The sequence below is a fragment of the Coccinella septempunctata genome, chromosome 1 (genome assembly GCF_907165205.1).
Source record: "Coccinella septempunctata chromosome 1, icCocSept1.1, whole genome shotgun sequence".
In the NCBI taxonomy this organism is placed as follows: Eukaryota; Metazoa; Arthropoda; class Insecta; order Coleoptera; family Coccinellidae; genus Coccinella; species Coccinella septempunctata.
In genome coordinates, this window is record NC_058189.1 from 37,353,310 (window position 1) to 37,378,967 (window position 25,658).

The window sequence follows — 25,658 nt, forward strand, 5'->3', positions numbered from 1 at the left end:
ACAATTTTGTGGAACTAAATTGTTTTCTCTCGACTGATTGTGCAAAAGTTTATGGTGTGGTCTTTTGCAGTCATTGATGCCGCATATTTGTTTCTTTCGACATTGTCGGATATTATGAAAAGGTGCCAGACAAGAAAAACATATTTTCTTTTCAGTCATAAGAGACCATCGAGCATCCACTGACAAATTTTTGAATTTTGCACATGAACTCAATGGATGAATTTCTCTGTTACAACAAAAACATCTTTTGTTCGAAATTTTATCTGAAGTTGTCAAAGTGACATCTCGATTCAACTTGTACTTTTGCTGTTTGTCAAACTTAGGAACATGAATTTGTGCTATTGCATTTGTTTTTTCGTCCAACCAATTCGATAATTCGATCAATTTAATATCAACTTTGATTTTAGCAATATGTTCAATCCATAAAAGTTTGTAAGAGATAGGCAGTTTATTCAAAATTTCTGTGATCAACATTGGATTGCGTAAATGATCGTTTTCTTCCAAACATTGTACCGTAGCTACAAAATTCTTGATCTCATCGGAAAACTCAACCATAAACTCCAATTTCTCTTCTTTGATTGGTGGAAATCTTCTGATTTTGTCTAGCAACATCGAAATAATATATTCTGCGCGTCCAAATCTAGTTTCAAGTAAGTCCAAAACTTTATTCACATTCTTAGGTAATATGAGTAAAGATTGTACCACGCTTCTAGCATTTCCCTTTAAACATTTCTGTAAACGAAACTGATTTTCTTCATCGGAGAATCCACAAACTCGTGAGGTATTTCTGTACTGGTAAATGAAGTTTGGCCAGTCAAGAGGATTTCCATCAAATATCGGTAATTCTTTCGGCAGAGATTGTCTTGTCATGATCTTAGTTATTTGTGGAAGAGTAATTGGGTTTTCATCTCGAGAGGTGGAAGAAGTAGATAGATTTCTGTCAAAACTGTAATCTCTTACCTTCTCTTCAGCTTTCATTTTATCCGTTTTACCTTTGACAGTCGTGTACTTATCTTGTTCTCTCCCAATCGAATATGGGTCCTGTCCGTGATTCCATGGAAGGCGTCCGTCCATCCATTCTTCCATGTTGGGCTCCAATGACTCATGTATCGATTCGGAATTATCATCTTGCTTAGAACTGGACTCGCTCGTCCCTTCACTTTCCTCAATTTCGGTCAGCTTCAGCGCTAATTGTAGGTCTAACATTTCTTGCTCTAATTTTTTCTTCTGTATAGCAGTTTCGATTTCGGCTCGTCTTTTCCTTGATGCTATACTGCTCTGACTTATTTTTGACTTGGATTTCGTGGCTTTCACATGATTCATCTCTTGGTCTTTCAAGTCTTTTGCTGAATATCCTCTTCTTTCTGCTTTGTCGCATTTTAATTCACCTTCACTTGCGGCAGCTCGTCTCACTGCTTCTTTAGCTTGAAGTCGTTTGCTTCGTCTCAAATTATCTGACTTCGTATCCATAATTTGTCTACCGTAGTGCTGGTTGTTTCAAAAAGTTCGAAGGACCAATGCTAGAGTCTTTACCTTTAAATAATTGGTTTATATCCGGCCCGAAGGACCAATGTTAGAGTCTTTACCTGTAAATAATTGGTTTATATCCGGTCGAAGGTCGAAAATATGGTCAAAAATGAAAAATCTGTCATCAGTCGTCAAATATATTTTTTCAATATGTTTTTTTTTTTTAAAAACCTTGGAAACATCAAATGGCTACTTTACAATTGAAAATAAATAACACCTTATAAAATTCTATGAAAAATATAACACAAGGGTCTCACAAAAGAAATACCAACACCGACAGGAATAAGGCAGGGAGATTCCTTAAGTCCCCAACTATTCAACCTTATAATGGACGACATAATAGAAGAACTGAAGGAAACAACAAGAGGGTATAAGCTGACAACTGGAGAAATAAAGATAATCTGCTACGCCAACGATGCAGTAATTGTGGCTGAGAGCGAAGACGATCTACAGAGGCTCCTGTTTAAGTTCTACACAAAGGCGAGAGAACTTAACAAGGAAATATCTACCACAAAAACGAAGTCACTCGTTGTCTCAAAGGAACCTATCAGATGCAAACTTGTAGTTGAGGACCGACCGATTGAGCAAGTCATGACGGTTGCATACTTGGGTGTACAGATCTCGTCTAATCAGGACAGAATAAGGGAAATCAGAGACCAAACAAATAAGGCGGCAAGGATATCGGGTGCTCTTAGAGACATTGTGTGGAATAACAAACACATGCGTAAGGAAGCCAAAACCAGAATATACAAAACTATCGTGAGACCAATAATGACATATGGGATTGAAACGAGAGCCGACACTAAATTAATGAAGAACGCACTACGAACTGCCGAGATGAAAGTGCTCAGAAACGTCCTAGGCCTCACATTACGAGGCAGAAGGAGAAACGAAGAAATTCGAAGGGAATGTGATGTTCCGGATATAGTCCGATGGGGTCGCAATAGGAGAAGGTCATGGAATGCCCACGTGGAAAGAATGGGCGAGGAAAGAATTGCGAAGATTGCGAGAGACGGAACACCGGGAAGACGCCGACCGTTGGGAAGACCACCAAAACGTTGGAGAGACTCATGGACATCCATCTCTCAGGAGTCATAATTGGAAAATACAAGCCGCAGGCTTAAAATATGGGGAAGAAGAAGAAGGTTATTATTCTACCCTTATCCAAAAAATCAATCATGATTACTCCATGGCAATCCCTGGATCCATCCATCCATAAAACTGAAGCAAGAACCTTTCCAGCAGATTTTTGGACACGAAACTTCTTAGGTCTTGGAAAACCTGAGTGTCGCCATTCCATCGATTGCTGCTTTGTTTCTGGATCATTAAATGTACCGTCTCATCCACAGTAACAATTCGGTTTAGGAAGTCTACATCGTTTTCAAATCGAGCTCAGATCGAACGCCTTGCACGCTTTTGGTCAACATTCAAACATTTGGGATCCATTTTGCAGCAATTTTTCTTATGTCCAAATTGACGTGAACTATACAGGGTCTTTCACGAGGAACCTCACCCATATTTATACGGGAAACTACTGAACGTATTTTCATGAAATTCAGCACTTATAAGTATTTCACGATGCTGATGAAATCTAAAATATTTTCAAGGCATGAGCACCTCCGGTTTTTCCGGAAATGACGTCAACTTCCGTTTTTCAAATTAGAACACCATTTTTTTATTGCAGAAATAGATTCCTTAGAAAATTTCAAGTTATTTTGATGTAACATTTTTCAGTTTTGGTTGGAAAATTCTCTCTGAGCGGGAAAATTCGAAAAAAAAAATCGAAAATAGAGCTCCGCTGAAACAAGAATGACTTCGAGGTTTTTGGATGGAAAATTTTCATTTTTGGGATTTTTCAAGATGTAAGATTGATGTATCCACTTTAAAATCGAAATCGCGATTCATGATACAGGGGGTGAAAAAATCGCTTTCAAAGTTAGGGATGACAAAATCGTGAAAAATAAATTTTTTCAAATTAGAACCCCATTTTTTTTATGGCAGATATTGAATCTACGTTAAAAAATAATGTGAGTGTATGCATCACACCCTTGCCCTAAAGTGGATATTTTCTGAGTTATTCACAAAAAACTGTTTTTCGTCTTGAATTTTCAGCTATTTCTTTTTCCTTCACGCCAAAAAGATGAAATTTTCAGGAACTGTTACTTAAACCATGTTTTAGATTTTACTACCCTAATATGCAAGAGAAAAAAGTTACAGGTTGTTCCTAAATAGATGGCGAATTATGATTCGAATTTGTATCGGAAACCTCTTTATTTCAACTAATCGGCCATCGGTTTTCTCTCCAGTGATAAATAAATAATTCCTTATGAACCATATGCAAAAACTTACCATGTTTTACATTCTTTTTTTTTAATGATAGATATCATTAATTACATCTGCCAAATTCCTCTTTATTCAGTAGCATTTTCTGTTTACTGTTAATTTGGTGATAATTCGTATTAAGTTATAAAATCGATCACTATGCCTAATTTTACCAATGAAGATTATTAAATCTCATTCTACTTCATGGAGAATGTAATAAAGTTGTAGATAGAACGATTCGACTGTTCATTGAGAGGTTTTCTGACCGACCCAGACCAACGAGAGATACCATTAACAGAACCATGACAAACTTGACAAATGTCGGATCTTTCGTTAAGAAAACTATACACAGAAAAAAAAGTGTAGTAGAAGATGAGAACAACGAAATTACAGTTCTTGCATATTTTCGCGTGAATCCTCAAAATTCTCTCAAAGATGCCGAGATTGATCTGGGATTATCTCAATCGAGTGTTTGGAGAATATTAAAAAAACATAAAATGCACCCATATAAATTCAATTGGGTACAGCATTTGAAGGAAACTGATTTCGTCAGGAGAACAGAGATTTGCGAAGCTATGATGATTCGATTTCAAGAGAATGAAAACTTTTTGGACTGTATAATTTGGACAGATGAATCTAAATTCACAAAGAATGGTTCTTTCAATAGGCATAACAGTCATTATTGGGATGAAGAGAACAACCACCACTTCAGACAATAGAACTTTCAAGAGACCTGGAGTTTCAATGTTTTTTGCGCCATCAAAAATAATGCAATTCTCGATGTTCACATTTATGATGGGACTTTAACTGGTAAGATAGAACACTACACATGTTTGCATTATTTAAAGAATGTTCTCCCTTAGGAGTTAGATATTCTGACATATCGACTCAAATAATTGAGCCGCTAGTACAGAACCATAATGACTTATGGTATCAACAAGATGGCGCGCCTACACACAATTCACTCAATGTGTCAAATATCCTCTACAGGCTATTTGAAGATCGATGGTTGGCGAACAATGGTCCACATCTTTGGCCACCACGTTCTCCCGATTTAACTCCTTTAGACTATTATGTTTGGGGTAGGATAAAAAATATTGTCTACTCAACTCCCCTGACTGATAAAGAGGACTGCATAGAACGAGTCAGAAATGCGTTCAGGTTTGTTTAGATTTTTAGATTCATAGTTTTGAAACTCAATTTGGTTTTTAAACACTTTTGCAGATCTCTTCCTCCCGATGAAATAAGAAGAGCAACGCACGAAGCATTCCTGAGACCTATAAATAAATGTCTAGAAATTAACGGTCAAAACTTCGTGCATCTCCTCTAGTTATAGCTGCGAGTTTGCCATGGTTCTCCTAATAGTAACTTGAAGTCGGTTTCAAGAAGGGGTGAAAAATCTACAGCATGGTTCAAATAACAGTTCCTGAAAATTTCATCTTTTTGGCGTGAAGGGAAAAGAAATAGCTGAAAATTCAAGAAGAAAAACAGTTTTTTGTGAATAACTCAGAAAATATCCATTTTAGGGCAAGGGTGTGATGCATACACTCACATTATTTTTTAACGTAGATTCAATATCTGCCATAAAAAAATGGGGTTCTAATTTGAAAAAATTGATTTTTCACGATTTTGTCATCCCTAACTTTGAAAGCGATTTTTTCACCCCCTGTATCATGAATCGCGATTTCGATTTTTAAAGTGGATACATCAATCTTACATCTTGAAAAATCCCAAAAATGAAAATTTTTCATCCAAAAACCTCGAAGTTATTCTTGTTTCAGCGGAGCTCTATTTTCGATTTTTTTTTCGAATTTTCCCGCTCAGAGAGAATTTTCCAACCAAAACTGAAAAATGTTACATCAAAATAACTTGAAATTTTCTAAGGAATCTATTTCTGCAATAAAAAAATGGTGTTCTAATTTGAAAAACGGAGGTTGACGTCATTTCCGGAAAAACCGGAGGTGCTCATGCCTTGAAAATATTTTAGATTTCATCAGCATCGTGAAATACTTATAGGTGCTGAATTTCATGAAAATACGTTCAGTAGTTTCCCGTATAAATATGGGTGAGGTTTCTCGTGAAAGACCCTGTATGATGAACGCGTTTGTATGAAATATTCAGTGCTTCAGATATCCGTTTTAGCCCAATTCGACGGTCTGATAAAATCATGTCATGAACTGTATCGATATTTTTGGGAACTGACACAGAAACTGGCCTTCCCGATCAGTCATCATCTTCAATGGAAAATTTACCTCTTTTGAAGCATGCAGTCCAATTTTTCAGGCCGTATACGAAGGACATTGATCACCAAGGGTATTGAGCATATCTTTGTAAATTTGCTCACCTCTTAACCCTTTTAAATGCATGTACTTGATGATGGCTCGATTCTCCAATTTTTCGATTTTCACAATTTCAGTGGACATCTTCTTTCTTTTAATTTATTGCGTAACTCTGGTTTACTTTTTTGACCTCAAACTTCACACTGACACTTCTCATGAGTTATTGTTCGTTGCTATGGTATCGCAATATTTTTTTTATGCACAGAACTGGTCTAGGCTAACTAGATATCAATACATCCTCGTATTGCTGTGTCATGATATGATTTCTGTGAAAATGTTGAAAATTTTGGCGGATAAAATATCTGAACCTTTTGCTCACCTCATTAATAAAGCAGTAACTGCAGGTAGATATCCGGCTCTACTCAAAATATCAAAGGTTACTCCAATATATAAAAAAGATTCCAGGGAGAATGTTGCCAACTATCGGCCAATATCGATAACCAGTTCACTATCGAAAGTCTTTGAGAAGGTTATACATAAGCGGATGATCAAATTTTTAGATAAATTTTCTTTGATTTCTAGTCAGCAACATGGCTTTCGTGTGGGCAAGTCGACAGAGTCCGCAACAGGTGACTTCGTTGAATACGTTTACGGGTGCCTAGATGCTGGAGTTCCGGTCGCTGGGCTATTGTTTGATGAGTCTCGAGCTTTCGACTGTCTCGACTTCAGTTTCATTCTCAGTAAACTGTATAATATTGGCTTTCGAGGTGTTTTCTTGGATTGGGTGTTGGACTATCTGAGGGATCGATTGCTGTTTGTTCAAGTGGGCCATCATAAATCGAGACGGTATCCAATAGAAATGGGTGTACCACAGGGATCTGTGCTGGGTCCGCTGCTGTTCATCCTGTTCGTTAATGATCTGCCGGAGTACTTAACAACTTACTCTAATCTTTTGTTGGCCATTCGGATCATTTTATTCGCGGACGATACGTCATTTCTTGTGTCAGCACAAAATATCTCGGAACTTAGGAGAATTTGCGAAATCCTTGTTGGTTCTTTCCTGGAGTGGTGCCACCAAAATTCAATAATATTGAATGTCAACAAGACCGATTTGATCTTTTTTCAAAATAGGAGCTCGGTGTGTGAATTTGAACTAACTCTTCCTACTGGTAACATCAAAGCATCAGATCACGTGAGGTTTTTGGGCATTTTAATCGATAAACAATTGAATTCGCAGAAACAAGCAAATTCTGTCTGTAAAAAACTAAGCAGCGCATTTTATGCAGTTAAAAAACTGAAAAATATTCTACCTAGACAATCACTGTTAGTTGTTTATTATTCACTGGCGTATTCCCATATGAGCTATAATTCAGTTTTATGGGGAAGTTCATCATTAGCGGAAGATGTTTTCATTGCGCAGAAGAAACTGATACGCCTTATATTCGATTTGGACCCCCGGGAGTCCAGTAGACCCAAGTTCATACAATACAAAATATTGAGTTTTCCCTGTATCTTTATGTTGAATACTCTATTATTTGTTAAGAAGAACTTTGACAATTTGAAAAAATGCTGTGAGTTCCATAAACATGACACAAGACACAAAACACTCTTGAATATCCAATTCACAAGACTTCAAAATTCCAAAAATCACCACTGTATAACGGCATTAAACTTTTTAATCACTTGCCTGACAGATTCAAGACCTTACCTTATAATGTTTTCAAAAAGGAAGTTAAGAAGTTTCTGTTGATCAACTGCTTTTATAGTCTTAGGGAATTTTTGGATTGTAAACGTAATCAATTTTCTAATTTCACATAAGTTCAATAGCTATTCTAATTATATATGAGTCTATATTGTTATTGTAAAACTGTATGACCTGTCCCATACAATGGTTGCTTGTCTGAGGGGATGTAATAAACTTATTCTTATTCTTATTGAAGAACTGATGAATTTTTCATCAGGTGACAAAAAACCATACAAAACCCAATCGATTTATACAGTATTTTTTTATCAATATTAATCTCGTCTGGCATCTTGAACGTTCATCTGATCTAAATATCAGTGTATAAACTCAATCCATAATAACTTTTTTGGATTTTGGATGATATTAATGAACTGGAGGATTTCATCACGAGGAGCATCGAACTTATATGAGAAAACCTAACAAACTATTACTCACTTTGTTTTGAAGAAGAAATAGTATATGGCATATAAATAAACATATCCAGAAGTGAAGCCTGCTGCCAAGAAGGATGTCCACTGCCAACGATAATCTTCTGCGTTCAGTAATATATAGGTACAAACTATGGTAACACAAACAGTTACAATCATCAAAATCAAGAACACCAACAGCATGAATCCATAGACGTAGTAGATCTTATATGCCCAGAAGGAAGTAAAGATGAAATACCTGTAAGGAAGTTTATGTTTTTAATGAAGATATTTAAATTATTTAAAAGGTTTTTTTCAAATTAAATCTTAGGCTTGTGTTATTGGGAACATAAAAAAATCGAAATATCAGGTATACAGGATGTTGCACAATAAACTGGGCAAACATAGTTATGTAAATGAAATCAGGAAATTTTTTTTTGTCTTACCATATATACAGGGTGTTTCATGAGCCGTTGGCCATAGCCTAATAGTGAATGCAGGTCAACCAGGCCTTTTAGAAAACTTGCTTGTTTCGTATCCTAAGGCTATTAGTTTCGGAGATATGGGGTGATTCATGAGCATTGGCCTAAATTTGCGATAGCCATAACTCTGGAATGCAAGGTCCGATTTCGATAACATTTTATAGGTTTGTTCACTTCAGAATGCTGTTTCAAACAGCTCACAGCTCATGAAATATCAATATTTTCAGGGCAGTACTAAGAATATCATGATTTTTCTTTTAAGCTTCAAAATCTATATTTTTTACATTCCTTACAGAAATTTAGTTATTGTCATGAAAAACTACATAATTTATTCTAAGAAATTCAATGTTTACTTTGCATGACACACTCGGCACAAGGAACCGGACGAATTCATATTTTATGACATTTTTTTGAAATGCGGTCCTGTTTTTATTCCGCCGGTGATAATATTCATTGTCCTTTGTCGAGATTCTGAATTTTTTTTTTTTTCAATTATTTTTCATTTTAAATCCTTAGCACCCATTGAGTGTTCGTAAAAAAGTGATTATTGATATTTATTCTTCCGAAAAACCTTAACCTTCTTATTTACAATGGAAATGTACTATCATAAGAGATGTTCGAAATGGAGTACTCCCATCTCGAGACATTTCCTGGCGCTTAAAATCAGATTAATTATTGTCCCTTCATATTGTATCGGGATTCTACGCAGGTTCTTCTATCCTCTTTCGCAAATGCTGCCGTGAAGTGTCTGTCACTTTTTCACGAACACTCAGTGGGACCTGAGGGTTTAAAATGAAAAAAGTTGAAGAGAATTAAAAAAAATCCAAAATCTCGACCGAAGACAATAAATAATATCGCCGCATTTCGAAAAAATGACGTGAACCATGACTTCGTCCGGTTCCTATTTCCTTGTGACAAGTGTGCTATGCAAAGTAAAAATTGAATTCCTTAGAATGAATTATTAGTTTTTCATGGCAATAACGAAATTTTTGTAAGGGATGTGGAAAATATAGATTTTGGTGCTTGAAAGAAAAATCATGATATTCTGAGTAGTGTCCTGAAAATATTGATATTTCATAAGCCGTTTGAAAGAGCTATCTGAAGTGAACAAACCCATGAAATTTGATCGAAACCGGACCTTGCGTTTCAGAGTTATGGCTATCGCTAATTCAGGCCAATGTTCATGAATCACCCCGTATCTCCGAAACTAATAGCCTTAGGATACAAAGCAAACAATTTTTCTGGAAGGACTGCATTCACCATTAGGCTATGGCCAACGACTCATGAAACACCCATCTCCAAAGCATAAGCAAGATAAGGTTAAGGTCTTTTTTCATTAATATTTGGAGTGTTGTGACATGTGTGTGAGTTTTGAAATAACAGTTTCTGGTCACATTTTAGTATTTTTTGGTGCTTAATTCAAATATGGTGTAAAATTCAGAAAAATATTCAACATTGCAGAAGATCAGTAAAAAAAAGAAAGTGTGACCATAGATTAACTTAAAAATATAAATAAATCACTCTACAGTGACTCTAACGAGACAGTGGCGACAATTGGAAATTTAGCAAGAATATAGCGGCTTAGAAGCACAGATTTTAATCTGATTGGCTCACGTCACCTGACCAAAACCGCCATATTCTTGCTAAAACGATGAAAAACGAGACCACAATTGTCGCCACTGTCTCGTTAGAGTCACTGTAAATCACTCTGGCATCCAATGCCATCTGTTGGGATGGTACACTAAATATTATTTTAAAATGTATGGTTAGGTGTCACTGCACTCGGGACAAGCCGATCATAATCACTCGTGAATGATCGTGATATATACCCAGTCTGAATGTTCGACACGACTAATGCCCGCTTGCCCTAATTTTTCAGTTGAGCAAACTTTAAACTTTGAGGTATCACCTAATTCTAATTAGTTTGTACCAACCTCAATTCCGATGTACTTAGCCAAGTATTGAATATTAGCGGCAAACCTGCAGAAAAGATTCAAAAGATCACGTCATGACAAAAAAGTTCCATGGGAACATAATCTAACTTCAAACTTCAATAAAATCGTTCGAAAAATATTCAGTTTTATGTAAAATAGTAGCACTGAAATGGATTCGATTCAATGTGATCGAGTGAAGAGACAGAGAAATGCTGAGATATCTTCCATATGCTACACGCTACACTACAAGAATGTGCAGTGCATTTATTTGAACATAGTCGAGAATACGAGGACTGAAAATCGTAGAAGATTCATATTAACTCTAATTTTTCATTGAAAACAATTTCACAATCAACAGCTTATCCGAATCTTTCTCCAATTTTCCTCTGGAAATTTCTCAAAGATATTTGTCCGGATCTCTGCCAGGAAATTTGAAATGTGCACTACAGAATCCTTCCTATTTATATTTCTTTCAAATTAATACCTGTATCGTAAAAACAGATGGTGCTAAAGCTTGTTTCTCGATACAGTGACTCTATCAAACACAGTGGTGACAATTGGAAATTTAGCACGAATATGGCGGCTTAGAAGCATAGATTTCAATGCTATGATCTCTAATTCGGAATGCGGATTGGCTCACGTCACGTGACCAAATCCGCCATATTCTTGCTAAAACGATGAAAAACGAGACCACGATTGTCGCCACTGTGTTTGATAGAGTCACTGTATTTCTCGAGTGGGCTATCTATTCACTGTTCAATTAGTCTATGAGTGTGATCAGAAACAATTATTTCAAAACTCACACAAAACACACTAAACCCAACAAAATATTACTAAAAAATAATGGGAAGGTAACGCCTCAATTGGCAAAGAATACAATAATAAGAATTAATTCAGATGCGTACCACCCGCTAATATGAATATCAAATCAAGTGTTACGACCCTAATCGAATGTAGAATGTGCTGCTCTGACGAAGTCCCTGATCAGCATCAGCCCCTGAAGATGACAAATTGGCTAGTTCGATGCAGATCGTAACACTTGTTGATATTCTTTTCCTCGGGTGGTATTCATCTGAATTAATCAATATTATTACCTTAAGCACGTTGTAAATCGCTTATACTTCGAAAACGGAGAAAAATGGTTTATCATATACACTACTGTACAGGGAGACTCACTGAGATGGCCTGTTTTGTTTGTTGAGAACTATGAAAGATGAATCCAACACAAAAACTACGCGAGATAACTAAAAATAGTGGAATAAACACTGATTACAATAAACTCTTACTCACATCTCAATGAAAATACTTGCGAATGGTAATATGCCGCCCAAAAGAATGATGACCCCAGGCTCCATAAACCATTTTTTTTCTGGTATAGGACGGGGCACTGCGTTTATCCTGCAAGGATAATCTGGCTGACCAGCTAAATTTCTTCCCAGAACTGTTCCTACTAGTGTGAGGGGTAGAATAACAAACAGGCAGATGCAAGTAACAGCAACCTGAAATTCGAAGATTGGACATATTAAAATAATAATTCATTTTGTTATATCTGTAGATAGTGATAACACAATTGTGAATATACAGGGTGGGCAAAATTCGTTGTCTACTGAAGGGATGTCGAGAACTATAGCAACTAGAACAAAACGGACGACACATTCTCGAGCTCTTTTTTCTTGACTAATCCAGAACTTGAAACAGATCCAGCCTAACCTTCATAGATTTTGAGTTATGAACGAAAATTGAGAAATTGTCATTTTCAATGAAGCTGAATAACTCTTTTATTTGAACTCGTATTCGAAATCCGTTGTTACATTCTACAGGCACTTTTTTATGAGGAATTCGAATATGATATTACATATCAAATTTTTTGATCCAGTCATTTTCGAGATACGACAGGGATTTCTGATTTTTCAAATATAAACTATAGTTGAAAGTCCTTTCATTCTGCTGCAATTTTTTTGCTGATTTCAAAAAAGTATCATATGTCGCTGTTCACGTGAATATAACATAAGAAAAAAAATTTAATACTTTTTCCTGCTTTTCGATTCACTGTTGAATTTTTAGTAGGCTAGCGTAACCATAGCGACCGTTGAAAATGAAAATGCATTATGGTTTGTGAACTCCACATAATCCTATGTGAACTCAACCTTGTCTGATAGGAATCACAGACTGTCGAATAATTATTTCTTTTATATATCGAGATCGATATCCTTTAAAAGAGAGTAAAAGACTTTCGTCTGATTATTAAAGAAGAAAATGTATTCAATTATCGTTTTTCAATTCATGAAAGAATTGTTATATAAATAAAATACGAAAGCTATCTATAATTATGATTTTTACAAAAGTAAGATGATGAAAAATAGGTACGTCTGTCCACGGTAGTATTCGAATTGAGAACCATCGTAAGATAAGCATGCCAAACATCGCGAGAACAAACGATGGCAAATTAATCATCGAAATATTTATTCAGCAATCCGTGATTTCAATCATAGAGGCTCAGGTTCACAAAATATAATGCATATTCAACGGTTGCTATGGTTACGCCAGCCTACTAAAAATTCAACAGTGAATCGAAAAGCAGGAAAAAGTATTGAATTTTTTTTCTTTTGTTATATTAATGTGAATAGCAACATATGATACATTTTTGAAATCAGCAAAAAAATTGCAGCAGAATGAGAGAACTTTCAACTATAGTTTACATTTGAAAAATCGGAAATCCCTGTCGTATCTCGAAAATGACTGGATGAAAAAATTTAATATTTAATGATATCATATTGGAATTCTTCATAAAAAAGTGCCTGTAGAATGTACCAACGGATTTCGAATACGAGTTCAAATAAACGAGTTATTCAGCTTCATTGAAAATGACAATTTCTCAATTTTCGTTCATAACTCAAAATCTATGAACGTTAGGCTGGATCTGTTTTCAGTTTTGGATTAGTCAAGAAAAAAGAGCTCGAGAATGTGTCGTCCGTTTTCTTATAGCTGCTATAGTTCTCGAGATCCCCTCAGTAGACAACGAATTTTGCCCACCCTGTACAAGGTGGGCAAACTCAGTAAACTACAACTTGTAAACTCGAAGAGTTAGAGGAAAATGAATGGCACATTGCGGTTATCTTTTTTTGTTTTCTGGTTATGAGCCAAAATTGCATTTATTGGCAATTCCAGGTCAGTCTGAAAAAATTATTTTAAAAATACAATTTATGTATTTCCTTTCTGTTCAGAGTTAATTCAGTTCTAGTATAAAATGATGAATCTGATATCTAAGGCAGGAGTAGCTTACTGAAGTATATTAACTTATTGATGTCAAATTGTATGTTATGTTATGTGAAAAAAAATGCTCAAAAACTTACAACTCAATATTATTAAAATCATCTATTTCGAAATTATCAAGTTTCAAGAATAATCAAAATATCTCACAAACACCAAAATTAGGCATAAGAAACCTTATACGAACGTAGGCTCATTTTTTCTATTCAGTACATAGTATATGTACTGGGTTAACCCAAAGAAAAAAAAATGTTTTTTTATATATGTATATGAAAATGTGTACATATGTACACATTTTAGGGACTACATGTATATTATTTGACAACAATTTAAGAATGTTGCTCTAATGGACGCTAATGATCTTATATTAAAATAAAAATTAGAAAATTTCACGGCTTCACAATAATAGACAGTCAAGTCAACGTAAGTCATGTATCTGTTAGTTGAGTCTCCCTTTAAATTTGAAATAATTTAATTTAATTGGGAGCGAGTACGGATTATGAGTAAAAGAGTCTCTTTGTCTTTCGTTTGTCAAGCTAGTTAATTAAACTAATAAAAAAAAAAAAACAAAGCTAACCATATAGCAGCAAAGCTAATTAATAATTATCATTGGTTCTTTCGGGAAAATGCACATTTTCGTCCATATTTCTGAAACTATTCACTTCACAGAAATAGTTTAATAAAATTTTTTGCTCATTTTAAACTCTACATGATGAACAAGAAAAAAATTAGGGTTGTTATTTGAAAAAAATAAGTTTTGATTGAACTTTTATTTGAAATTTTAACTTTAATTTTTGAAGACCCTGTATACCATATTGCTAAAAATAGAGATGTAACGTATGATCCAATATGTTGACACAAGCTGGCAAAATTTGGTTTTGAAACAGTAATTAGGAAACTAGTATGAGCTATTTTAGTGAGCACCTACAGCTGTCAAAATTTTAGAATCGGTGCCATATAAGACCATGGTTGTCAACCAAAGTTACCTTAGAATTTGACAAGGAATTCAAAAATGCAATAATAAATAGGGTGTTCCATTTAAAATAAGAAAGTTGATATCAACAGGGAAATAACAGAGCACCATGTATTAAGGTGGGTTATAAAAAATAAAAGTTCAAACGATTACAGACAAGTTTTGTATTTAACTTCTTCTTCTAGCTCCTTTAAGGCGGAAACACATTATTAACACGCGACGCGAGCTGACGCGTAAATTGTACGCGCGTGGCGTCGCGTCGTGTGTTCATAGTATGATTCTGGTCTATAGAAAACAATACATTTGATTCGACTCAACACGCATCACGTTTCATCAGGTCGCGTCGCGTGTTAATGTGTTTCCGTCTTTAGTTTCCACAATAATGTGTAGGGACACTTCAACTCAGACACTCCGTGTATAATATGAAGCACTAAGACCAGTGGCGGATCCAGCTCTCGAGAAAGGGGGGGGGTCACGGTCATGTGGATTACATACCCACCAATTGATTTTTTGGAGACAAATCAGCACCCCCAAAATAAAATTCTGATGAGGTCTTACACAAACAAGAAATTTATTTGATTTATTACAAAAACAAAAAGTTAATGAGATGATCGAAGTGGCAATGGACGTTTGAGGAATAGTTCTTCAAACACCTAAATTAGTCAATACTAATCAGTGAATTGGAACTTAGCTTGAAATGGACAAATTATTCTTCCAAAATTAAGATATTTTTCATTATTGGAACTAATTACCCTTCAATATTCACTTAATTATGATGAGCAACTAAAAAAAAAACAAAAAACAGAATAAATATTTACAAACACTCAAATTCAATTCAATTTTCTCAATTGAAACATTTTTTTATAAAACACAAGATTTGAGGGTTCGTCCAGTCCAGGGAGGGGGTCATGACCCCCATGACCCCCCCCCTGGATCCGCGCTTGACTAAGACTAAATAGATGTTACTCACACAATTTTTTTAGATTTCATAACATTATTATTAGGGGTTAAAAATAACAACCCCCTATTATTTTCTTTCAGAAATTGTTTTCGTGGGATAGATTTTCGAAACATAAAATTCTCTTATGGTTTCCCATTCAATTGTGGAGAAAAGAAGTCTCTTGCAAAATTTCGATATTTTTCTCAGAATGAATAAAAACTTACAATCAGTAGGTATACGAAGGTCTATGAGTCAGAGAGTTGATGCATATATTTTAGTGGGATGTAGTCATTCTATGGAACACTTATACGATGAAATGGAATGAACAGTGATCAGAACTGCTTGTAAGTTTTTATTTATTTCGAGAAAAATATCGACTGAATCGAAATTTTCCAAGACTATTTTCTCCAGAATTGAATGGGAAACCATAAGAGAATTTAATTTTTTCGAAAATCTATCCCACGAAAACAATTTTTCAAGGGGTTGTTATTAGAGAGAAATGGAACGATCTGTAACGTCATGTGGTAATAACGTCAAGCGTTATTAACGTTATGACGCATGCGTATTTCCATTTTCAGAATAACGGGCGATTTTTTCGGCTGAAATGTTTGCTATTAACCGGGCGGTTCAGATCATCCTGGACAAATCAATTCGAAAAGCGGTTATAATTTCGGACTGGTGCTCTTAATATAATGAAGAATGGGAAAATGGATGCTAATACCGATATATGCACGGTGAATGTTCTGACTCTGCTCGCTAGGGCGAGGACCTTGGGTTTGCAAGTCTCGCATTTGTGGGTCCCTATTCATTCACATATAGTTCACAACGACACGGCTGACATGCTGGCGAACAGGGGTAGAACTCTGCCTGGTAGATCGCAGATGAGGGGAGATCCTCGAGAACTGTGGCCTTCCCACAGAAACACACTTCGGAGGGACTGGGACAATGAGTTTCATAACACCGGACAAAGCAAGGGCAAAATATACTCTTCAATGATTAGTCCATCGAGGTATCGGAGTTAAACATGGTTCAGAGATCTTAACGTCCCAAGGGAAAATATAACCACCATAATTAGGATCAGGTCTGGACATTGCTCGAGTCCTGCTCATTTGGCGAGGATTGGGGTGAGGGGCTCCTCCCTCTGCAGCTGCGGCGAGTTGGGAGATTTAACTCACTTGTTTTTCTCATGTTCTAATAATTTCTACTACATAGATAGGTTGTTTCATGGGCTGATTGCTCGGGGGTTCCCGCTTCCTCTCTCTGTGAATGATGTATTTTTCTCCAATAAGCCAGAGGTAATGAGTATTATACTGGAGTTCTTAAGTAAATCTAGGATCCGCTTATGATTGTATCTTGAATGACTAACCCGTTGTGGTTCAGCGCATATAAATCCTCATTCCATTAATCCTTTCAGATCCAGAACACCTTATGTGTGATAACTGTCTACTCTAGGGGGATTATTGAAAGCAGTGGCGGCTGGTCTATGAGGGCTATAGGGCTACAGCCCCCCATACAAGAAATCAATCCTTTTATGTTATTTACCTTCCCATACGATTTTTAATGAATATATTACATTCCACGGTTATTTATATAATTTATTAATGTATAACTTTCTAGCAGTCCGTCCCTGCATGGACGATGAATCATATAGCCGCGATTTCTTGCATTCGGACAGTCATTCGGCTCCACCCGCAACTCTTCGTGTCGGTCAGATACGAAGATTTAACGAGTAAAAGGGCTACGATAAAAGTCGCTCCTATCCGCTTCAGTCTAGCCGCTAGCGCATAGACAACCTAGCGTATGTTAGTATTTGTTTACGTTTTGAAATCATGGCAGACAATAGTGTTCAAAATATTTTAAAAACTGATTCCGCAGATAAAACTCCAAAAACTTCTTACACAAGACGATTCTCAAGACAAATGTATGAGAAAAACAAGTGGATATGTGGCTGCGATACTGTGAATGCTTTCCTAGCTTAGGGTGACCGGCCACCGAATGCGAAGTTGAGCGTTTTCAATGCTAATATAAGTGACAAGCTACGATTCGAGTGACGTAGCTTGTCATTTAGCATTGAAAACGCTCAACTTCGCATTCGGTGGCCGGTCACCCTTATTATTCAACTCCGCTGGAAGTGATAACGTGTGGGTAAGTGCAGGATTTAGAGATTTGAAGCACCTTGATGAAAAATTAAGAAGCATGAGCTATCTGCCAAGTATGTAAATTGTTCGACAGAATTAGCTTTTCTGGGTACGAATGATATCGCTGCTCAATTAGATTCAGCTTACCGGCATAATATTATTAAGCACAACGAGCAAGTAGATAAGAACAGGTATGCTTTAAAAAGAATTATAAATTGCATCAAATTTTGCGGTAAACTGGTTTTAAAACTTCATATTTTTATTATAATTCTAAACGTAGCCCCCTAGTGAACTAGATCACGAGCCGCCACTGATTGAAAGTCAACATTTTGCCTCAATTACTCACTACCTAATCTTACATATTGATAGTTCTGCGCACAGAGAGCCGGGGGTTCAACCTGGCGTAAAGTTTAGAATCAAGGATATACTCGACGCAGTCTGATATAGACTGGATCTAGACTCCTACTCCCCTGGGAATCTGGGAATCAGACTGCTAGACAGCACTGTAAACTTGGAGATTGGAAGCATAGCCACAGGGCTGTTCCGGGATTCCTAGCCTCTCCCGATATGGGGGATAGCATATGAGAGAGCTGGAACTTTTGAGAAGAAGAAGAAGAATAACGGGCGGTATTAATGTTACCGCATCCCGTAATTAACGTTGTTTTCTTGCCTTGCGCACTTTTATTTTGCCAAAAGAAAGAAATGAGTTTCTCGGGAATAATCTAATATAACTAAGGGAAAAAATGTATATCTTAAATCAATTGGTCACATGAAAGGGAGTCAAATGAGAATATAAATTTCCATATAGTGTTTAATTCTGAGTACCTATTTCAATCTCATATTAATGATTATGAACTATGTAACTTGTTTTCAATAGGAAATAAAAGGGTTCAATTCAAGCTTTTTTTTATCAAGATTCATAGAAGTAGAAACATTTAGATTGGATATTGGTTTATGGCTGCTTGACAGCAGTAAGCCAGTACACAAATTATTCTATGTTATCTATACATGCATATCCTCCAGAAGATATGATAGAGCTCCAATATTAAACTCCGAAATCAATTCGAATATTTTCTTGGTAACTATAGTGGCCATTTATAGGTCCATGTCCATAAAATTTAAAATTATGAAAGCATAACTGTGAAGTGGTATTTCTCAATACAGTTTAATCCAACTCCACAAACAAAAATTCTTGTGAATATGCATCCATATAAACGCCCATAATCCACAAAAACATCATAAAATCAACCCAAAAAGCATTAGAAACCTACGTCGACAACAAACTTTGACATTTACCGATCATATGTTAGTTACGGTAATAACGTAAATTCGTATCTTCCATACGACTGAAATCTGAGCCAGATAGCGCAAGACGTTGTTCCATTACCCCATATCGTTATTAGCGTACGTCGGCGTTATACGCTTCACCCATATCTCTCTATTTCCAACCCCTAATAATAAAGTTATGAGATCTAAAAAAATTGTGTGAGTAATATCTACTTAGTTTTATGACTCAGTGTTTTTCAGAACCCTTAAAGCAATTAAAAACTTTCAACTCGTCATCGCCTTCCAAAGGCTGTATCTTGGAGGGAGGTCGTTTTGGAAAAACTACCACTACCAATGCTTATTTCCATCTACGAATCATCTCCCCAAGTCCATCGCATTTGTTTACAGACACCCTGTATTTTCATGAAAATTGTAATTGAACAAAAAAAAAAAAACAGATTACAACATAAAAAATTATGTGGTGCTTACCATAGTACCAAATGGAATTGCTCTAGAGGCATGATAGTAAATAGCTATGAAGTTTATGAAGAAAGCTGTTCCACAAACTAGTACAGGCAACAGAAATGCAGAAAGAAGCATTTGTTTGATCCATATTTTGCCGCCCATTCGTGCATAAAGGGATCCTCCAAAATAACCATTCACCGGAGAAGTGATGGCATAAACAAAGATTGAAGTTGAAAGAAGAGATCCTCGCCTGAAAAGTTATTATTTGAAAATATTTCTTTCACTACATGTATTAATCGGCCACACATAAGGCCAGTTCACTCACTCAGTGTATAATTCTCCTAAGATAGCAAAAATTATAACAGAAAATACAACAAGGGTCAATTGATGACCTGCTCCAATCAATGAAGAAAACAAAACAGCATTAGATACAGGTCTGAAAACATCTCCATGCACTTGCTTCCAACCATACTCATCACCTAAGTCCCTCTCCTTCAATATATTTTAAAATTACTATTAAATTCTATAATAAAATACAACTCATACCATATCATCTATATCCTCATCTTTACTATATCTAGCATAATCTTTTCCCAAAGTTCTCATTAAAATCATTGAAACCAATCCAACCAAAAATATGACCATCATAAAACTATTGAAAATACTGAACCAGTGTATCTGAAAGATAAAAAATAGTAATCCTATAATCCTAGAACAAATAATTGTATTTGACTTACCCGATGTTGGAAGAAATTATGATCAAGATATTTATCAAAACGATCATTGAACGCTGTAGAAACAGGCTTCCAAATCACTTCATAAGTAAACTTAAGTTTGGCATCAGGTGCCAGCAAAACCTTCTCTTCGGAAGTCAAATTAACATCAATGATTTGCTGTCCATTATAACCTATTTCAAATTTCTTATGCGTCCAAATGAAATAATTATTGTCCTTTACCTCTCCAACAACACCCCAAATTGGGAGGTCATCAATATACATTTGATACCAGTAATGGTTTTTAACAGCATAAACAAATGCCTTGTATTTTTCATAATCTAACTGTACTGCACAATATGTAGTATGTTTTGGAACAGGATCTACAATTTATGTTGTGAAAAGTGACTGCAGGAAATGCAAAAATTTAGAAGCACTCACTCTTAAATTCGATTTCAATACCACTAAATTCTAGTTCAACACCCTGCAATGCTTCACTGAGGGTTTCATGGTAATGACTTATTGAATCTTTGACTCCGACACAAAACGGTAAAGTGAAATAAGCATAAGTTTCTTGTCTGTTATGATATGGACCAACAGTATTCATCCATAGTACCACTTCTTCATTATCTTTGTACTGAAAATGTAATTGAAAATCTTGTTTGTTTTTTTATTCCAGAATAAAACTTACTATATGATTGTGTTCATCAGAATACACCCCAGTAGTAAACAGTACTAGGAACATGCAAAGCCTTGAATGATCCATGTTAACATTAACTCATTAATTAGTTGCAATATTATAATCGACTGATTTAAGCCATGAATTATTCAAATATCATCCAAATTTGCCATTTTATGGGAATACACACGTACACAAAAAGACGGCTGTCAAAGTGACAAACCGTTGATTGATGACACAGACAAAGAGTTAATCTTTGACACAGATCATCACTATGACCAAAGAGGAACTCTTTGCTGTGACCTATGACAGAAAATGTCTATTAGCACAGTATAGTTGGTGTATAGTTGGCAGAGATATATATATCTCTGATAGTTGGTGTCTATACTGTGCTATTAGTATTCTGTGCAGAAAACATTGTGGACCAGCGATTATTTTTTAGAGAGTTGAAGTGCGCACAGAACGTTAGCCTGAACGTAAACGTTAACGTGACAAATAACGTCAAATATAACGTTTACGTGTTGTAATGAAATTTGAGTTGAAGTGCTGCCATCATGAAACGTCAGACGTTAAACATAACCTATCAATTTGGATTTTGATTTCATTTTGCTGGAACTCTCTTTTATCTAATATCTAATATTGAGCCTCGACAGCTGGAATAATATTTGAAATATTGATGTTCTAATGATTATATGCATAATAAAGAGAATTTTCAACTTGAAAGTATTTTATTATCAATGAAATGTTTAAGTGTTAGAGAAAAGAGAATCGCAGTTGAGTTTCAGCCATTTCCTTACTGAATGTAATCTGATAACGAAGTTTTATAACTGAATCCTTTTGATAACTATAAAATCAATGCTGATTTCCTATAACTTTCATTCATTATGAGAAAATACATGGGAAATGTAAACAATGACCGTTTGTGATTATTGAGAATTGCATTCAACAGTCAAAATTCGGCCATTCGCAGGTCATCGGTACTACTCGTTTAACGTTCGGTTAACGTACGTCGATGTTTAAGGTATACGTGGGAGACCGCTAGTTTACGTAGGCCGTAAAGCTGACGTTAACGTTAACGTTAAAAACTGACGAATGAGCATGCGTAGATGTCAATTATAACGTTAACGTTTACGTTCATGGCTGCACTTCAACTCTCTATTCTCAAATAACGGCTGCCCGCTAACTAAATGAAATATTCCTACAAGTGTTTCGAAAGAATTACTTTCAACACGCATTGACGTTTGTGTAGTGGTACTTTTCCGCACGCGAAGTAGTCGCATCCAGAGATATAGATATTCTATATCTCTGGTCGCATCCAAAGATCCTCTGTAATATGTTATGTGTTTGTAATCTTTGGTCGCATAAAATTTTATAATGCTCTATGCGCGAAATTCAAACCAAAGAGTAACAACAGCGTATGGTCCGTATATACACATTTGGTAACCGAAAGTTACCAGAGCGGTTACTCTGGTGACAGATATTGAACTGAATTGTCAGTAATTCGTCATTTACGGACCGCCCACTTACTAACCAGAAGAAACCAAAGTGTATATACGGACCACAGCCCAACAGTAACAAGTTCACAAGATGTTACTCTTTGTTCAAACGTTTCTTTATGCGGCTGAACGCACAAAAATATAATTTCTTATAACGTGAGTTTCAAGACGATAAGTCTAGCAGTGTTTGAGCTAGTAGGAAAAATATTGTTCCTAACTCATGTGGAAAGTGCGAGTGCCTTTTCCGCACTCGACAGCTTGACCGCGTCGTTGGGTCAACTCATTGAACTCTATGGGAACCCCATAGAGTTCAATGGGTCAACTACAGCAAAGAGTATCAACAAGAGTATTCACTCTATCATTTTGGCCGGTTGCGTTTCAATGCCCTTGAATGTTCCTTGGTTTAGTGCAAAGATTATAGAGATATAATCTTTGGTTTAGTGGAGGGACGAAAACGAAAGCAGATGTTCGTTCTGTTCGCAAGTCCCAATCTGATTGGTCGCCCAGATTCTCGTTTGACTGTAGTGAATCTGAGCGCAGTATTGCTGGCGCGTAGCGTCTCCCCACTTCAAGGTTGAAATTCCATGCATTCGATCTTCCCTTGTAAATCGGCGAAGTGAAACCTCTTGTTATTACTCTTTGACTACAGTCTCTTGAAAGAAAGGGTCGAAAGGGTCTCTGGTCTCTTGCAGAAAAGTATCACCAAAGAGTAACTGCCAATTCACAATGATGTTATGGTAATGTTAACGGTGAGCTATGATGTAAACGCTTAAATAATAATAAATAATAAAGCTACTACGATACTGTTCACATCAATGCTAATGTCAAGCGAAATGTTAATGATAAATATTTCTTGAATTTATTATTATTTAAGCGTTAACATCGTAGCTCACTGTTCACATTGCCATCACCATTAACATCATTGTGAATTGGCAGTAACATTGAACTCTATGGGTTCCCATAGAGTTCAATGGCAGTAAGAGTTACTCTTTGGTATCACCACAGCCTCATTGAACTAAACTTTAGTTCAATGCACAGCCTTGCAAAGATTATATCTCTATAATCTTTGCAGCCTTGTTTATATAACCCTATTTGTCTATAAACAAGGACCACAGATAGAATCTCTATAATCTGTATCACTTCCCACACTCGTTAGGAAAACAACTATTTTACCAATTTGGTCACAGCTAAGCTTTTATCAGAGATTCCTCTCTACATTTATTGAAAATTGTCTGTACCCATAGAGACTACTCTTGTCTCTGTCTGTACCTACTTTATTCGAGTTTTTTTCTATAGGCTTGTTCGTAGAGTGGTTCACAAAGGTTGTGAACTGTACAGAGCAAGCGCAAATGGATTTTCTCTACCTTGAAATGGAATTTCGCTTGCTCTGTACAGTTCATAACCGTTGTGAACCACTCTACGAACAAACCTTATATTTGAAATCAAAAAATAAAACAAAATTTCAACAGTTGTCAAGATTTTTTTTATTTCTCCTAGTTATTCTATTCTTCAAAGTATCTTTCAATTGTTTGTAGGGATTCTCTAGTTCACTTGGTGTCGGTGGGATTTGACAGAATCTTTTCACTTTTGGTGATAATAACGTTAAGTTCTGAACTAAGCCAAACATACTGGAAGTTGTCCAATAGAGAACCAGACCCTGTAATGAAACAATGATCTCCTTCATGTTTTTCTAAGAATAAAATGAACTTACAGAAGGCACTGATGCACTGATAGGTATCATTAAAACAGTAAATCCTCTGAATATATTGGTCATAATTTTTTGGAGTTTGGAAGGTACGGTCACTTTTGACATAGTTGCAAGCTAAAATTTCTTACATTTCAAATCATTTTATTAGAAATCATTCTCCAATCATACCTCAATCAAAGATAAATTTATCAAACCAAAAGTAATAGGAAGTATGTAAGTACTATCTACTTCAGTCAGATTCTGTATCCAACAAAATCCTTGAGAGCTCAGTTGGTTTGAAATTATTTCAGCGGATATATTTTTAACAGGCTGCATATATATCAAATTTCTCAAACTCATTGACACAGATATCCATAAAGGTATCTGGACCCATAACAAAATACTTGTTTTGAATGGATGGCAGTTATCCCTTATTATTAATTTCTTCCAATTTGATTTCAACTAGAATAAAAACTACATTTTTATCTTAATATTTGTTATTTTAATGTATGTTACCGAATAATTATAAATATTTCTGGCAGTTCTTTCATCCCATTTATACATCTTAGTAGCTATAGTTGCTTCTTTTTTGAGTTCTTTCACTAGTTCATTCATCTCATACTTCAGAAGTTCTAACCTTGCGAGAATGATTTGTTGATATATTGCTAGGGGTAGTGTTATAGTCGCTCTAAGTAATACAGTTGAGCATATTATAGTTGCCCACCAAGGCAAACCACTGTAATTGTGTATATCAATAAGAGATTTTTGTATAAATAGAACTGGCGTGCTCTCAGAAAGGCCTCTGAAGATTTCACTATAATATTGGAAAAAATTCGAATCTGGAGAATTTGCAACTGCATTACTTATTTGCCTTTGTGAATGGTATTCAACTACATTTCTTTTTGAAACACATAATTGTTTATCATTACTGCAACAATAGGATAGGGAAGCTTTACATTTGTAAGAAAGTTGATTCAGAAGTGATTTTCTCAATAATGGTTTGATAGAGAACATTTTACCGTTCCTAATCTACTGTCATTTCTACTGTTCTTATTATTTTTATTTATTATTGTTTTTCGATGATTAGATTATCAGCAGAGACCAGAGACTTTGTTATCAGGTTATGACATAGATAAACTAACATAACCTAAGTTATATATATATATATATATATATATCGGGAACTCTAACGATTTGTCAAAATCAGCTGAGCGTTCGTTGTCGTGGGGCACACAAAGCTTTTTATTATCACTGTAAAGAGGGATTTCTGAGGAAGTTATAATTTAAACACTCTAATCAAACGCCAGGAAGAATAGTTTTTCTAATAACAGGCACA

General features: G+C 35.6%; 2 protein-coding genes across 2 annotated transcripts in view; both read right to left on the reverse strand.

The window, feature by feature from the left end:
- Window positions 1–21,361, reverse strand: part of LOC123316372 (transmembrane 9 superfamily member 3) — a 33,207-nt gene extending 11,846 nt beyond the window's left edge. The window contains exons 1-8 of the mRNA XM_044902419.1: window positions 21,152–21,361; window positions 20,902–21,097; window positions 20,485–20,843; window positions 20,294–20,425; window positions 20,073–20,239; window positions 19,772–19,997; window positions 11,986–12,194; window positions 8,308–8,538 (exon numbers count right to left, since the gene is read on the reverse strand). Of these exons, the coding sequence (XP_044758354.1) occupies window positions 8,308–8,538; window positions 11,986–12,194; window positions 19,772–19,997; window positions 20,073–20,239; window positions 20,294–20,425; window positions 20,485–20,843; window positions 20,902–21,097; window positions 21,152–21,226 (1,595 nt within the window). The 5' untranslated portion in view covers window positions 21,227–21,361. The remainder of the gene's footprint in view (window positions 1–8,307; window positions 8,539–11,985; window positions 12,195–19,771; window positions 19,998–20,072; window positions 20,240–20,293; window positions 20,426–20,484; window positions 20,844–20,901; window positions 21,098–21,151) is intronic.
- A 2,734-nt stretch (window positions 21,362–24,095) lies between these two features.
- LOC123313025 (cytochrome c oxidase assembly protein COX18, mitochondrial) lies at window positions 24,096–25,384 on the reverse strand. Its single transcript, XM_044897690.1, has 4 exons — window positions 24,839–25,384; window positions 24,512–24,784; window positions 24,347–24,457; window positions 24,096–24,292 (listed from the first exon to the last, which is right to left on the reverse strand). The coding sequence occupies exons 1-4, from the start codon at window positions 25,334–25,336 to the stop codon at window positions 24,098–24,100; spliced, it is 1,077 nt and encodes a 358-aa protein (XP_044753625.1). The 5' UTR covers window positions 25,337–25,384; the 3' UTR covers window positions 24,096–24,097.
- Between the last annotated feature and the right edge of the window lie 274 nt (window positions 25,385–25,658).